The sequence below is a fragment of the Eschscholzia californica genome, unplaced genomic scaffold, assembly GCF_041429995.1.
Source record: "Eschscholzia californica isolate CP2 unplaced genomic scaffold, dmEscCali1.0.p SCAF_2, whole genome shotgun sequence".
In the NCBI taxonomy this organism is placed as follows: domain Eukaryota; kingdom Viridiplantae; phylum Streptophyta; class Magnoliopsida; order Ranunculales; family Papaveraceae; genus Eschscholzia; species Eschscholzia californica.
This window is the reverse complement of record NW_028238309.1, coordinates 54,742,737-54,758,637: the sequence shown is the minus strand read 5'-3', so window position 1 is coordinate 54,758,637 and position 15,901 is coordinate 54,742,737. Positions and strand designations below refer to the sequence as shown.

Below are 15,901 nucleotides of genomic sequence, written 5' to 3'. Positions count from 1 at the left end.
GAGTAGTAAAGAGTTCAAATTTGGATTAGAGGTCAAGGGTTCGATTCCTACCCTTTGCATTGATTAAATTTTATTTTATTTTTTCTAATATCCAGTGTATGGGCCCCAATTTTTAATTTCGCTTGGGGCCTCCGATATACTTGGGCCGACCCTGCTTGATAACTTCATTCATGAACAAAGTTAATAATTGTTACACCTGAACAAAAATAAGTCTTACTTTTAATTAATACATCTTAATTAAGAGGGTGGGTCAAGTACCGAGTGGACAAGGAGATGGGCCGTTTGGTTTGCGTCTCTTGGACAATGTGGAGGGCCCATAAACTTGAGTTGTGTAGCCCAGTACTTGCTTCGATCAAATAGGGGTTTAACCGCCACGAGATGCAATCGCGATAGTTCATTATTCCATTTATAAAGACCATGCGGTTCGAGAATTAACCATGGCCACCCTGTTTCTCTTCCCATTTGAATTGCTAATAGTAGAGCCCTAGCTTCGCATTTCAGAGTTGAAGATGCTTCTATCCATTTCGCTTTTTGAAACACCATTTTTCCTCCGTTATTTCTTGCAATCACCGCTAAGGCTAGGGGTGGGAATCGGGCGGGTTCGGTCGGGCTCGGGCGGATCGGGCACTACAATGCCTAGCCCGCTACTAGTTACCGGGCGGATCAGGCCGGACAGATTCACCAAATCCAGGGCCCGTAGCCCGTCCGAGCCCGCCTGCCCGAACGGGCTTCATCGGACTCGGGCCGGACGGGCTTGGGTAATTTTGTTTAAAAGAGTATTAAAAAAAAATCTGCCCATTAATTTTATTGAATCAATGATAAATTAATTTTTGATAACATACATATCTATCCTAATTTCCTAAACATCAGAATCATCTATCCTGAACATCAAAATAATAGATCAATGATCACTCATTTACATCTCTTTTGGGCCTTGATCTTTATAAAAGAATATATAAAAAAAAAAGCAAACCCTAGAATCATCTATTCTAAACATCAAAATAATAAATCAATTATCATACATCTCTTTTAGGCCTTGATCTTTATAAAAGAATACATCAAACAACAAACCCTAGATTACCAAAAAAAACATAAACAATCTCAAGTTCTCGATCCATTCCAGATGTAGTTAGAACTTAGAACATCATCTCAAAAAAATTACAAAAAGTTATAGATCTATAAACAAACTACATTCTCTCAAGTCTCACCATCATTTCCCTTTCTATTCTCACAGTTTCTTCAACCCATTTCAAATGTACAAAACTCATGCCGAAAAGCTAAAAGAAATTATCTGAAATTGAAGGAAGATGAAGACTTTAAAGAAGGTTAAGAACTACTTACATCTCGAAAATTTAATTTACATCACAACATGTTAAAGAAATCAAATGAATAGATTAAGAACTACTAATAGAAATCAAACTTTAATTTCCATTAGTTGAATAGATGAGAAGGTGTAATTGTTTAACCCTAGAAGTGTTCTTTAATGGAGATACTAGAGAGAGATAATGGTTTGAGGCTGAAAGAGAGAGAGAGAGAGCCGCGGAAGAGAGAGAGATGATAGGGTTTCGGCGAAAAAAAAAAAACTTAAGAGGCATTAGGGTTTTTACCTGAGAAACGAGGGGTATATATAGCTGGTCGGACGGGCTACCTATCGGGCCGGGCTTCGGACGGGCCTAACGGGCCGGGACTCGGAATTGAGAACCTGTCCGAGTCCCGGCCCTATTAGCCCGATATATCGGGCCGGGTTAGCCCGGCTCGGGGCTGCTTCGGTCATCGGTCTCTCACGGTTCGGGCCGAACGGGCCGGATCGCGGGTTTCCGGACCGTTTTCTCAACCCTAACTAAGGCTGGTCCCCTGGGGGTGATGGCACCAGCAATCGACGGTTTCCACTCTAACGGTGTACTTTGCTGGTTCTGGGTTCAAGTTCCAGTCGAGGTTTCTTGAATCCTGATGGTAACAAACACCACCTACTACTTAATAAGATGTAAGAGAAAGTTTAAAAATTTAAGTGATCACACGTTTGTGTAACCATTTCCAAAAGTTTGCCGATTTCCCGTAAAGATTGACAAATTGACACAAACATCCTTTACGTCTGAAACAGTCCTTTACGTGTGGTAAAAACAATAATACGTCAATGGCTATACTCTTTCATCTAAAATCGCACCAATGTTTTATTCTTCTCCCAAAATGATATATATACATTATGAAATTTATTTTCATTTCAACCTGAATGTCTGCTTTTATACTACTTAAAATATATTTTATTATTTTATTTTATTTTGTTTAAAATAGAAATATTAGTATTTTTTTTTTGAATCCAAGGGAAACATATCCATTAATAGTGATAAAATCACAATGATACAAGGATGATAATTGTTATTTATCTCTGTCGGATACGTCATGCTATTTACATACCTGTAAATGCAAATGCCTCCTAAAGGGGGAGAAATTGGACTAGACACAGACACTATTGGGATCCTAAAGATCCGAGAAAAGAGACCCTAAAGATCTGACAAAAGGATCCTAAAGATCCGACAAAAAATAACTGAAAAAAAACTAAAACAACCATCGCCGGTAAACCTTCAATGCCGTCGGGAAACCGCTTTTTTTCACCGACAAGACCGCCACCATCACCGGAACACCGCCGCTACCAAAGAAAACCAGTCGCCACCATTGCTGTCACCAACAAACCGTCGTCGTGACCGGAAAACCATCTTCTTCACCGGAAACCCGCCTCCGCAACCGGAAAACCGCCACCATCACCAGACTTTATCGATTATTGTTCATGTACGAAGCAGAACCGAATTCAATCTTCTCTCCACGAATTACAACACTAAATAGTTCGAGTATGAATAACTAATCCATACCCATCCATTGCAGTATGTTCCTTATACTTTTCAGAACTAAGAGATTGCAATTAAGGAGAAAAAAAGTATTCAAATCCCTACTCAGTATGGATTTCTCGCTGGCTTCAAACCCTCACTGAATAACAGATACCAAACCCTAATTGGGTTCAAATCCTTGATGGATCTAAGGACCCTAGACAGAATCAAGTAGACGTCCAAAGCTTCACTGGATCTGAAAATCTTCAATAACTTTCTGCCATAGATTGTTTAATGACCCTTAAATGGAAGAACTATAAAGATTCATTGAGTTTGGAGAGGAAGAGAATGAGAATAAGGCTGATAATGATGGGGAAGATAAATCAAACGAGAACAAAGGATCGTATTAGATAGATCTGTTGAAATCGATCCAAGAAACCGCCCGGAACTACCAGACCCTAGAACGGCAACCGTCTCCGGGAAGCGGCGCCACCTAGAAGAAGAATCGCTCCACCCGGCTCCTGTTGTAATTCGACCTAATTATAGAAATATTAGTATTAAAATTGACATAAGGAAAGCCTTATTTCATTTTATTCAAAGTTTATTTCCACTTACGAATGATTTTTCATTTAAAATATAAAAACTAACATAAATTTAAAGTAAATAGTAGTAAAATGACATTTTAGTAAGAAACAAGTTAACCTTTGGTGAAATAAATAGTAATAACTTTGACATTAATTTTTGGTTTTTGCCAAAATTTTGGAAGAAATATGACAATTTGGCAACAAAACTGAGAAACACGTTTTGGGCATGCCCTAAATATGCAATATTTCCACCAAACATTTTTTTTTTTTTTGTTGAAATTTCCACCAAACATGTTCAATAACAAGTAGAAGAGGCCCTAACAAGTACATAGGCTTATAGGAAGTTTTAAAGACGCCCTTCATAATTGCTTGAGGCGCCCCAATTACATAAAAAGGATCCTCAATATTGTCAGTGTAGGAGCGCTAACAGTAATTGTAAGGGGCTCTAACAGTAATTATAAGGGGTGGCTATAGAACCACCCTAACAAGATTACCATGTTTTAAATGAATAAGAAGGAATTTCCGTGGCAAAGAAACTTACTTCCAACATGGCTGCCAATTAAAATTCAAAATCTTATTTAAACAAGTGATTGATTGATTGATAAGAAGAATGAATAAGATCTACAACTAATTTCAGAGTTGAAACCCTAGTATTATTATAATCAAAATGTCTACTTCTACTCATCTTCATTATTCTTCTTCTTCTCCAAGAACAACAAATGTTTTTGAGTTGGGAAATTACGTGACAGAGTTATTAAGTGTTGAACCGAATGACTCTTTATCGGTTCCTCTAACGAAACCTCTTTTAATAGCGACTCCGTCCCAAGAAGGAGAATATCCAGTACAATTGTTTCTTCATGGTTATCTTTTCCTTAACACTTTTTACTCTCAACTAATCAAACATATAGCCTCTCATGGCTTTATTGTTATTGCTCCTCAGGTTTGCCAACTTCTACTTGTTTATCTTCTTATTCTCATAAATACAACTATTATATGTTCGTAAGCACGTACAAAATAAGCATTAGACGGTCGGCCGTGTTTAATAACATTAGAGTATGAGTTTCAAACTTTCCCATGTTAAATTTATGGACATTCAACTCAAAAACCAATTGATAAGGGAAACAGAGACCCTAGACATTAGTATATTATTGGTCATTACTCATTAGATTTCAGTCCATGTGGAACAACTCCCTCACCATTTCATTTGTTATTGGGTCACGTGGAGCACGTGCGACTTTTGAATTTATAAAGTTTGCACAATATCTTGCCGATTTTGGTAAAAATTAGTATAAACTTTCTGAGGCGACCCAGCCTTCAAATATATAGTGGCGTGAGGACTCGCATAATAAATGTAACTTTCATAACCCCTTTGACACGACACACATGAAATTTTCGGTGATAATTTGGTTCTCTGCTCAATATCTTTCAATATCTTGTGAAGTTTGGTAAAAATTATGGGCCTTATTTGCCCCAACTTGGTCTTAGGCATATCTCACCTAAACAACAGTTTAAGAGGTTAGACTTAAACTCGCTCTTATAAAGTGACCATAACCACCCTTCACAACCTATGTGGGACTAACACCAAGAATTCACACGTACCACTTATAGGTCAAGCGACTTCTTCGTAAGAATTTTGGATTGTTATAATGTACTTTCTATTCTTTTAGGCTTTTACGACGCTGAAGGTCAATTTATTTCTATGATTTGTACATACAGTTATACGATATCGAAGGATTTGATGCTAATGAAGAAATCAAGTCAGCAAAAGCTGTAACAGACTGGTTACCAGTAGGATTAAGTTCAATACTTCCTCCACTTGTTAAACCCAATCTAACCAAATTAGCACTTTCTGGTCACAGCAAAGGTGGCAAATCTGCATTTGCTCTTGCCCTTGAATCCAACACTACTACTAATACTACAAATTCAACAATGAAGTACTCAGTTTTAATGGGAATGGATCCAGTTGATGGAGCATCGTCCTTTAATTTAGACATACAATCTAATCCTAAAGTCTTAACTTATGTTCCTCACTCTTTCGATCTCAATCATTTGCCCGTTTTGGTAGTCGGTTCGGGATATGGTGAATTAAAGAACAACATTGTCTCCCCTCCTTGTTGTCCTGATGGACTAAACCATAAAGATTTCTATAATGAATGTCAAGCTCCTGCTTATCATTTTGTTGTGAAAGATTATGGACATAATGATTTTCTTGATGATGAAACTAAGGGGATTAGAGGAGATGTTACTTATTTTATTTGTAAGAATGGGAAAGAAAGGAAACCCATGAGGAGTTTTGCAGGAGGAATTATGATTGCTTTTATGAAAGCTTATCTTGAAAACGATCATTATTATTTGAAACAAATTATGGATGGAAAAGATCATAATATTCCCGTCGAACTTGAAACTGCAGAGTCTTTATTGACTACTAATAAGCTGCGCGAGCTTCACTTTACTTGAGATATCGAACTTCGAATCTTACTATTCGAAATAAATAAAAAATGTAATAGATAAATAATTTCATTATGTTGTTTAAGAAATTAAAAGTTATGAGGGTGTTTTCTTGTAGTTTGGGTACTTTGGGCAAACTTGTTTTTACATAAGAAATAAATGGTTGCAATTGGACTGTACCTATGAAGAGCAATACCTTGTCTTTGGTTGGATCTTACTAACTGATTACATCATATATAGGGCCTTAAGTAACTTCTATTAAGGCCCCCCAAAAATGAGCAACTCACCTAATGGTCCGCTAAAGATGACCAACTTTCAATATGATCGTCTTTTGCATATTTCTTTTAATTAATTTTAAGGGGTTTTTGACTTTACCTACTCAATTAATACTTGAGTTTACCGCCTTCAATAATTAGTAATTGAACTTACCTCTTTGGATTTACTATTTTTAACAAAAACACAAAGATGGTGTTTGACGTGCATGAAAAATGTGATTACCAAGCATTCAGGTCTTGGATTCGAGACACGATGTCATATCCCTCATAGTATGCTAACAATTACAAAAAAAATGTGATTACCAATAACAACAATCTTTCAATAGGATTCTTAGTAGTTGTTCTACCTTATCTTAGTAGTTTTTTTTCTTTTGAAAGACCTTACCTTAGTAGTTGGTGTGATCAAGAATAAGATTAGTAAAAATTGATTTTATCAATACAGGATATAATTTGATCTATAATTTTATTATCCAACGTCAAACATGTTCTTATTAATTTTGACAAAATAGATTCTTTTCTATAATTTTTCTCGCATGAAAATGGTCACGGGTGACGACGACTCATAACTACGAAAACAATTTTCTTCTTCCTTCCCTTTCTCCACCTCCACCACCATCACCCCTCATAGGGCAACTACTGTCATCTTTTTCACCATCGTCTCTCACATGTATCTTCTTCTCCAAGCACCACCCTCTCTCTCACCATCGTCTCTCGGACTCTCACATGTCTCATATCGCCTGGGTCGGTCTTGGTAATTTTTCAAGATAGTAGGGGCAATTTGGATATTTCAGTTGCTTAAATTTTTTTTTTCTTAGGCAAAGCAACGTGAAGTGAGCAACTAGTACTAGGGTTTATCTTTATTCTCTACTTCCTCTCTCAACGATTTCTGTTGAGGGTTTCAAGTTCAACTGCTCTCTGAATCATTTCCAAAAAGAAAAATCGACAAGAGCAACGAGCCGAGCTACCGAGCAACTAGGGTTTCATCTTAAATCTTCACTTTCTCTTTCAAGGATTCGGTTGAACTTTCAACGTTGGAGATACTCAGATTTCTGGTGAGTACTCGATACTTCATTCGATTCTGACCACTTTGTTGTGTAACTTGTAAAAATTCTAAATTTTGAATGGTCTGACTGACTCATAGAGATTATTGATCCTTATTCCTCATGTCATTGATATAATTCTTTTTTTTTTCCTTTTAAGAAATCGATGAGTTTCTTTGAGAATTTTGGAGATGGTTTAGGTTGTAGCCCAACTGTTTGATGAAATTCCTCTTTTAAGTTTTTATCTCAGACTACTCGAAGGTTAAAAATGCAAATTAAAGTCTTCAATGTTCAATTTGATTGTTATGATTTATGATTCTTACGTTCTTATAAGTTATAAATCTTAGTTAAGTTCAAATTTTGTTTGTTGATGGTTATGATTTATGAATTATGATTCTTAATTTCTTTCAAATTGTGGAACTTAGATAATTTCATATTTAGTTAATTAGTTGACGTTAATGTTAATACATTAATATTTAGTTTATTTGATTGTCAATCGACATTGGTTGATGTTTCAAATTTTTTTAGTCAAAAAATTTACATAAATGTGAGATGCATCATTACGGATGTATTAGTATCACTAGATATTACCTTTAAATAACACTTTTATATGTATTACATGCATCATATATAGAAACCTACTTATAGTGACTTTGTGTTTAAAAAATTTGCTATCGTGAAGTTAACGCCCTTTTAAAGGAGATGGTAGTGGTGGTTCACCTGTGGGGGTGGTGTGTCGTGATGGGTTGCCAGCGACCCTTTTCACACGACAATTTGAAAAAGGATATAGAAGAAATTATTTCATAATTGAAGGGTAGAAAACGAATGAAAATATAGACTATTAAAGGTAACTAACATAAAAATGCAGAAAAATGTCATATTAGACGTTGGTCATCTTTTGTCATTTTGTTAAATTGATCATCTTTAGAGAGTCACGTAGCATTTTCTGGATTGAACAAGGGTTTCCATTTTCTGGTTTTCCTCGGAGTTCTTCAAGGGTTTCCTTTCTTTTAGGCGTTTAGTCGACACAATTAAATTTGGGTTGCTTATTTCATGTTCAAATTCGAAGTATTAGGGTTTTCAAATTTAAAATCATAGTAAGTTATCACATATATTTCGAATATCCAATTTTGGTTTATACTTTTGTATTTAGAGTGAAGTTGTGGTGTTCAAATTCATGTGTATATTTTCAAAGCATATGTTGTTTGATAAAATGTGTGTTAGACGAAGCAGCTCCTCCCTTTCCTTTTTCTTGTCTTCTAATCTCACATTCTGGATTTTGTTTGAAGATTTTGGAACAAAGGAAGCACTCAAGTTTCTCTTACTTTTTCCTGCTTTTTAATTCATTCATCATATAAGCAGCTTGTTGGTGTTCTGGGTTTTCTTTGTTTTTTAAACTTTTGCACAGATTCATAAAAATCTGTGCTGTTTTCTTGTTTAGATTTGTCTTCTTTCTGTTTGTGGGTACCTTTATTTTCTTTCCCTCATATTGATACTGAAGAACGAAAAACCAGCCTTCTTTGGCTAGCAATTTATGTATGAGTCAACGGATTTCTTGTAAGAATAATTAGGACAAAAGTAGGAAACAAGGATAAAAATGAAATCTAGTTTCATGTGAATCTCAACTAAAACTGGGGATTACGTCTTCATTACAACCTCTGAACAATACCTCTTTACTAGTACACAATATAAAAGAGCACACTTCGGATACCTAAACCAAATTTAGAACATAAGAATCGGACCCGGAACACGTATAGAACAAACATTATTGGAACCAAAACTATTTCATGTAAACTAGGGCTTGGTAGGCAAGAATTAGGTCCTGAAAATACAAAATGATTGAAAATCACTTTTTGACATGGTTACGGTTGGAAGTTGATGAAGAATATCGATCCATTCCCACTTATGGGTACATCTGTTTTCTACACGAATCTTCAGATATGATTATGTCTTTATCCAACGAAAACCCCCAATGTCTCGAACTTATGTTTTCTTGATTTAGTTGTATATTTGCACAGTAAATCATTCAATAGTCCAATTACTGGCCTGGCCACCAGTCTAGCAGATTAGCAGAATACGTTTGCAATGCCGAATTTATGATGCTAAGTGGAGGTTTATGCAATTCAGTGCTCGACTCACCCTTAGTCTCACTATCTTAGGATAAGAATGGAGTGTTGAATGATGTACTTCTCAAACCAATAAAAAATTGAATTTGCCCTTTGTATTCAACTAAGTAAAGAAGGGGTGGAGGGAGAAGAATTAGGTTTAGCATGATTCTTGTGATTTAGTTCTTTTTACAGTATGCTAACTTTTTTTTTTTATCATTATTGATGCCATTGTAGATTGACGTATGAACCAAAAGCCCCTGTGCCAGTGGATAATTACTCAATAAGATTTGAGACTGCTACGAACCAGTAATGAAAGTGTATGTTCTTATTGTTTTACTCGAAATGTATAATTTTAAGGTTATTAGTTCTAAATTGTTCCTTCTTATTCAGGCAGCATGGTTCCTTGAATTTCTTTAATGTAGTTTTTACTTCTTTAAAAGTTATTGTTATATTCAATGGCACATTATCTTGTGTAGAGTGAAAGCCAGTGCTGGAGCACTTACCAATTTAGAAGTACTCGACTTTTTACGATCTAGAGGAGCTTCAACAGATCCTACACGAGTAATAGCTCATGTAGCTCGCTCTGAGTTCGAGGTAAGACCTATACTGACGATTTTTCTTTTTACAGAAATAAGAGTGATAATATGCTCTAACTCACATATTATGGATGGTAGGTTTATGATTATCTAGTTGAAAGTGCGGCTTTCCATCAAACAAGAGAAAACATCGACGAGTTCATGAAAAAATGTGAGAAGTATGATCTTGCAAAAGCAGAGAAGCTCAACATTGTTAACATTAGGCCATCCTCGCTAGTTGAAATTGACCCGGTAAGGTTTACTTTAGGTTTCAATGCCTCCTTTTCGTTCATTTATAAGAGTATATACATCTATATAATATATATAATCTTTGAAGTTTTCCCTATGTTTCGTATACGCATCTTTCTTATCTAATAACTTCTATTTGTGAACTTTCTTTTGTTAAATTTTTTATTGAAAAGTTGTAACTTGTTAACTTCTGTTTCCTCGCCATCTTAAAAACTTCTCTTTTTGTTCAATGTCTAAAGCTTATTGAGGACTGCGATAAACGATTCTCTAATGAAGAAGTAGAAGAAATTGTGGAGATGGTTGTAAATGTGTTTCCTTCACCAGTTGTAGAGCAGCCTGAAGCTGCTACAGATGAGGGTAAAGAAGATATTCCCGATAGCTCAACAATGGAAGACATCACAGCCGCAGACAAGGATAAAGAACAAATTCCTGATAGCTCAACAATGGAAGACATCACAGTTGCAGACAAGGATAAAGAACAAATTCCAGATACCGCGGCGATGGAAGATTGAAAGTAAGGTTTAGCTTTCGCCTTCTTGATTTTATTAGATATATATTTTTTTTTGTTGAAAGGATTTTATTAGAATTAGAAATATACTGAATAGTCTGAACATAAACAAACTCCTTATTTAATAGCTTAGTCTAGACCGTTTAGCAATGAAATATTCTTCCCTCTGTAAAATTCCTGTCTATTCTATTCGAAGCACAGATCTTCTATTTGTTAGGATAGTCGCACATGGACTAAGGGAAGTCTCATGACCAGCAATATAATATCTAGGGTTTCTCCGCTTGTTGTCAACTAGTTTTGAGTTGGATCTCCACAAACATAGTAGTCTAAGTCTTTAACTGAAGTCATGCGGTTCTGCTAAAAGATGATGTGTTTGAAGAGCTTGTAAGAATAGTCGGACATAAACTAATTAGATACGGAAGTTTAATGTTATCCAACATTAACAAGTTACTGATCATTTTAGATAATTAATCCAAGGATTACAATAATGACATAATAGACACTCATGATCACTTAAGTTTTAGTTATCTGTATCACAGTTCTATTACCATTATTGCTGCTCTCTAAAAGAACTCAATGTCTGTTCCAATTAATATGAGTTTGGAGAAGATGGTGTAAACCTCATAGAATAAGTCGTGTATTCCCACGTCGGTGGAGTCAGACCAAAAAACGTGGTTCTTCAAGATAAGGTTTTTATATAACGAGTATATTCGATATTCATCACCCACACAACAAATTTGCAACGGTCATAACAATCAATGATTACTTTATGATGAAAAAAGCGTGTTCTTCCGTCTGCACCTCGAACACTTCAACCCAAATACTAAATGGGTTTTCCTAAAGACATATGATAAGATATAAATTTTTCTATTATGAAGATTTTCTGTTAAAGATAAAACCAACAAGAGGTGTTTTAGAAACGTTTTATGAAGAACTACCGTTAGATCTAGGACTTCTCTTGGAGGCGTACCTTTTAGGTATTTTAGAATGTCTTGAGGGTTTTTATATGGTCTCTCAGGTCCAAAATGTCTTTGATGATGGAAATTGAGTTTATTCAGTTCATGTGTTTATTCATGATGTATCCATACTATGTCGAATGTAATGACTGTCGAACCTTATTAAAAAAAGATTGAACCCTATGCAAAAAAAAAGAAAATGTATAGCAGTAGGTATTTTCACTTGAATGTTTAGGGAATCTTTACAATATGTATTATCAATGAGGAAAGAAATTATGAGTTAATTCACTTTGCCAAAGTATATAGGATAGCCCACCTAGGATGGGCTTCTCCACTCACAAACTTAATAAGAACATCACTTTCATTGGTTCAAACCTCTGCCATTAAATTAAATGCTTTCACCCACACTCCCTTCCCTCTTTAATTGCCAACTAACACCAACTCCCAACCTTCAAAATCCCTCTTTAACTTCATTAACACTATCTCTCTATTTGTACTCATTCCTCTCTGTTTCTCTCTTTAATTGTGTAAATCCTCCCGGCAGAGAAACCACTTTCCGGCCAAAAAAAAAGAATGTCAGAATTCAAATCAAGAGTGAACGTTCACTCAAAACTAACGGTCGTATCGGACACTCCTGTCCAACCAGGGAAGACGTACCCGTTATCCGTACTTGATCATGCAATGGGTCTACACACTCTTCACTTAGTCTTTTACTATCGGCACGACCGGGAAGACAGACCCGGTTCATCAGACCTAGGCCGTCTTCGAGAGTCGTTATCTGATACTCTTTCTCATTACCCACCGGTGACCGGTCGTCTAATGGGTGATGATAATGGGAACTGGGTAGTGAAGTGTAATGATGCTGGGGTTAGGGTTTTGAAAGCAAAGGTGAATTGTACACTTGATGAATGGTTGAAATCTGTTCATGGAAATGAAGAAAGAGATCTAACGGTTTGGGAAGATATGCCTATAGTTGACACTGATACTTGGTCTCCCTATCGTATTCAGGTATACACAATTTACACCATCTTAATTACAATTTAATGGGTCAAACTTTTATTTTTCTTATAAAAATGTCTCTTTTAAAGACAATAGCTAACCTAAAATTGCTTGATACTATCATAATTGAACATTTTGTGTTAGGTTCGTTTTGAATCTTCATCTAAAAGGTAGGTCATTCCTAAAAAAGGTTTGCTTTCCAACTAATGCCGATGAAATTAAGGTTTTAAGATGATGTGATTGAAGTGTCTGCGTGAAATATAATTATCGAAGCACCTTATTAAGGTCTTCTTATAGTATAATTTGAGTGAGGTGTAAATTGAAAACAAGTACGAACGCTTTGGAAAAATAAGAATATTTTTCGGAATGTAAAGATTTTGTCAAAAATTAATCAACTTTAATTGACTAGTTAATTTTCTAATTGCTAAGGTGAAATAAGCTTGAGTTAAATCTTGGCCTTAAATCTTTTGACTTTTGTTTTTGTTCTCTTTGTTCTCTCAATTTTAACACTATTTTCTCTCCACTCCAGTAATGGTCATCGACAAACAATCATTGGCCACAACTTTTAATTGTTTACCCTTCTAAGTTCTAACTGTTTCGCATTCTAATTTAATTCTAGGCCCATATTTCATTAGACAATCTTAACCGCCACAATTTTCTTTCTTCCTTTACACAAAAATCTTTTCCTCTCCCATTTCAGAAAAACGGAAATGTCTTTTCCTCTCTATCCTCTCTCTTTCTTACTAGTTGAGATGAATTGCAGGTCGCGTTCGGTCCTTTTTCTCTCTTCTCCTCTTTTTCCTCTCAAACCCCAAGGGTTTCATGGATTTGTAGTCTGCGGACACTCAATGGGGTTTTAGAATTGTTCCTAGAAACTCTTGGGAAAAGAGAAATACAAAAAATTTGGCCATTGCCGACCAGCTGTTGCCGACGATAGTTTTTCAGTGATTAAGAAAGAAAAAGGAAAGAGCACTTCCCAAATAGGGATGAACAAGGTAAAATTTCACGATTAAATCTGACTAATAGAAATATGGTCAAAAGGGTAAAATCGAAATGCCGGACACATATGAAAGTTAAATTTTCTTTGTGGTCACAAATGAGAGGATAAACTGAAATTAACCCCTCTTTTATTTTTCTTTTAATTACCGAAGTTATTGTTACGTCAGAAAATTGTCAAATTAACAAGTTTTTCATCTTCCTCACGATCAAAAATGAAAACTCAAAAAGCATTTGCCGATGTTAACTTCAATAACTGTTTCTTGCAGTTTAACGATTTTGAAGGCGGAGGTCTGGCAATCGGCCTGAGTTGCCCACACATGCATGCAGACCCAAATTGTGCAACTCTACTTATGAAATCATGGATTGATATCTACAGACGACAATCTATTTCTCACCCACCATTTTTCCACCCTCCTGGACTTCGCCCCCGAACAACTAACTGCAATACCAACACTAAAACGGGCGATTATTACGCTTTGAAATCCAAATATGTTCCTAAGCTAACCAACAACAAAATGTCAACTGCTACATTCCGTTTCTCCGATTCTATGATCAAGAAATCCCTCTTAGAGCTCCAATCTTCATGCCCCAATGCAACCCCATTTGATCTCTTAACTGCACTCTTCTGGCTAAGTGCTGTTCTTGCCAGACTTGACACTGATTTAGACAAGGAACAATGCAAATTATCCATTGGTACCGACTTCCGGAAGCTTCTAGATGCTCCTCTACCACATGGATTTTTTGGTAATGCTCTTCATTTTTCATTAGTTTCATCTAGTGGGGAAGAGATGAAGAGAGGTGGATTAGAATACGCCACAAAAGTCGTACATGAACATCGATTGAATAATCTTAATGAAGAAGAATATTGGTCTGGAATTGATTGGTTTGAGTCACAAAAAGATGAAAATGGCAAGTATTTAGAACCATTTAGTATGTATGGACCAGAACTAACAAGTGTGAATTTGGAACATATGTTTGCTTATGGAGCAATTTTGGAGGAAAAGAAGCCATTACATGTTTCATATAATGTGGGGAATTTAGAAGGTGAAGGGTTAATTTTGGTGCTTCCATCCCCCGAAGAAGGACTCGGTCGGACAGTTATCTTGACATTGCCGGAGGACCAAGTGGCTAAGGTTTGGCAAGATGCAAATATCTTGCAACTCGAACCAACTTTCGTTGGAAAACATTAAAGCCATTGTTGTGTTTGTTAGGGTATTTTCATTCGAGAAGCGATGAGAGCATGTTGGTACGTAGTTCTGTGTTCTTCATCCAAACATGACCTTAAGAACCCAAATACTTTTTAGAAATTGATTGGTGTTATTTATGTTTTTTGGTGTTATTTATGTTTGTATTGGTATTGATTTATCTAGTAATAGAAATCGGAGAAGTTCCCCGTGTTTAAGTAATTTATCCCACAATAACGACACTTTTGTCATATCTTCTTTTAAGTGATGGTAACTCATATTTCAATGAAATTCGAAGACTCTAAGTCTTAGACAATATACTGAACATGCTAACATGTGATATATACGCATATAAGAACCTTTTTTTTTTTGATGAAAGACGCATATAAGAACTTAGAATTTAACTTACGATAAATGCATATATTTGAAAGCTTTTATAGAGTCAAAAACCTAGTAAGTTGAGATTAAAATGTTCTTGTAAATGTCGTGCAATGAAAATATTAGGTGTAACGACGTTTTTAGGTCAAAAATGTTATATTTGAGGTGGGGAAGCCCTTAAACCATGAAATAATTTTTGTCAATTGCTATAACTCCCTTTACTTTCTCTGAGAATAATCTCTATATACCCATGCTGATTACCTTAAAGCCTTAATTGTCTCTCAATCCAAATGTGTTTCTCGCTTCTATAAATTAAAAAGTAAAATTGCTAAAGAGATTTGTTTTATAGTTATCTCTCACAGAAGGTATAGAGTTATAGACGCAAACCACTGTCACGCGGTAATATTTTATTTTATTTTATTTCATACGTTGTTGATTTACGATCTTCTTACATTGAGTCTTTCGTAGCCCGTCAAAGAAGGTAAAGAAATGTGACAACTTATGTTGTTGACATGTTGTATTCATGAAAGTGAATGATAAAGAAATGCATGGACCATCGTACCACTCGTATATATCCCATTTCTATTGTGGTTTTCGTCCGTTTATTCTCTAAGCCCTACATTTGGCTGTCAATTTTATTAGACTGGTATACGTACTTTTGAATCGATGTTTCTATCTTTTTCCTCTTTTTTTTGTTGAGAGATCTTTTTCCTCTTTAGATTGTTTGCAGTCGTTATCTCACTCAATTTTTTTTTTTTTTTTTTTTTTTTTTTTTT

General features: G+C 35.5%; 4 protein-coding genes across 6 annotated transcripts in view; 3 read left to right on the top strand and 1 right to left on the bottom strand.

The window, feature by feature from the left end:
• The window catches only part of LOC147559128 (uncharacterized), a 97,808-nt gene that overhangs the window by 16,739 nt on the left and 65,168 nt on the right, over positions 1 to 15,901 (bottom strand). The window lies entirely within an intron of this gene.
• LOC147559137 (chlorophyllase-2-like) lies at positions 4,014 to 6,033 on the top strand. Its single transcript, XM_086657739.1, has 2 exons — positions 4,014 to 4,346; positions 5,123 to 6,033. Exons 1-2 carry the CDS (start codon positions 4,074 to 4,076, stop codon positions 5,861 to 5,863), a joined length of 1,014 nt encoding a protein of 337 aa, XP_086513865.1. The 5' UTR covers positions 4,014 to 4,073; the 3' UTR covers positions 5,864 to 6,033.
• LOC147559136 (uncharacterized) lies at positions 6,786 to 10,783 on the top strand. 3 transcript variants are annotated; one of them, XM_086660952.1, is made up of 6 exons: positions 6,943 to 7,181; positions 9,512 to 9,594; positions 9,754 to 9,871; positions 9,952 to 10,104; positions 10,341 to 10,466; positions 10,524 to 10,783. In XM_086660952.1, exons 2-6 carry the CDS (start codon positions 9,587 to 9,589, stop codon positions 10,611 to 10,613), a joined length of 495 nt encoding a protein of 164 aa, XP_086517078.1. In that variant the 5' UTR covers positions 6,943 to 7,181; positions 9,512 to 9,586; the 3' UTR covers positions 10,614 to 10,783. The 3 variants fall into 3 exon arrangements, with proteins under 3 accessions (XP_086517076.1, XP_086517078.1, XP_086517077.1); XM_086660951.1 differs by having other exon boundaries at positions 10,341 to 10,505; positions 10,561 to 10,783; XM_086660950.1 differs by having other exon boundaries at positions 6,786 to 7,181; positions 10,341 to 10,783.
• LOC147559135 (acetyl transferase 1-like) lies at positions 12,016 to 14,969 on the top strand. The gene is made up of 2 exons (XM_086660948.1): positions 12,016 to 12,573; positions 13,830 to 14,969. Exons 1-2 carry the CDS (start codon positions 12,139 to 12,141, stop codon positions 14,751 to 14,753), a joined length of 1,359 nt encoding a protein of 452 aa, XP_086517074.1. The 5' UTR covers positions 12,016 to 12,138; the 3' UTR covers positions 14,754 to 14,969.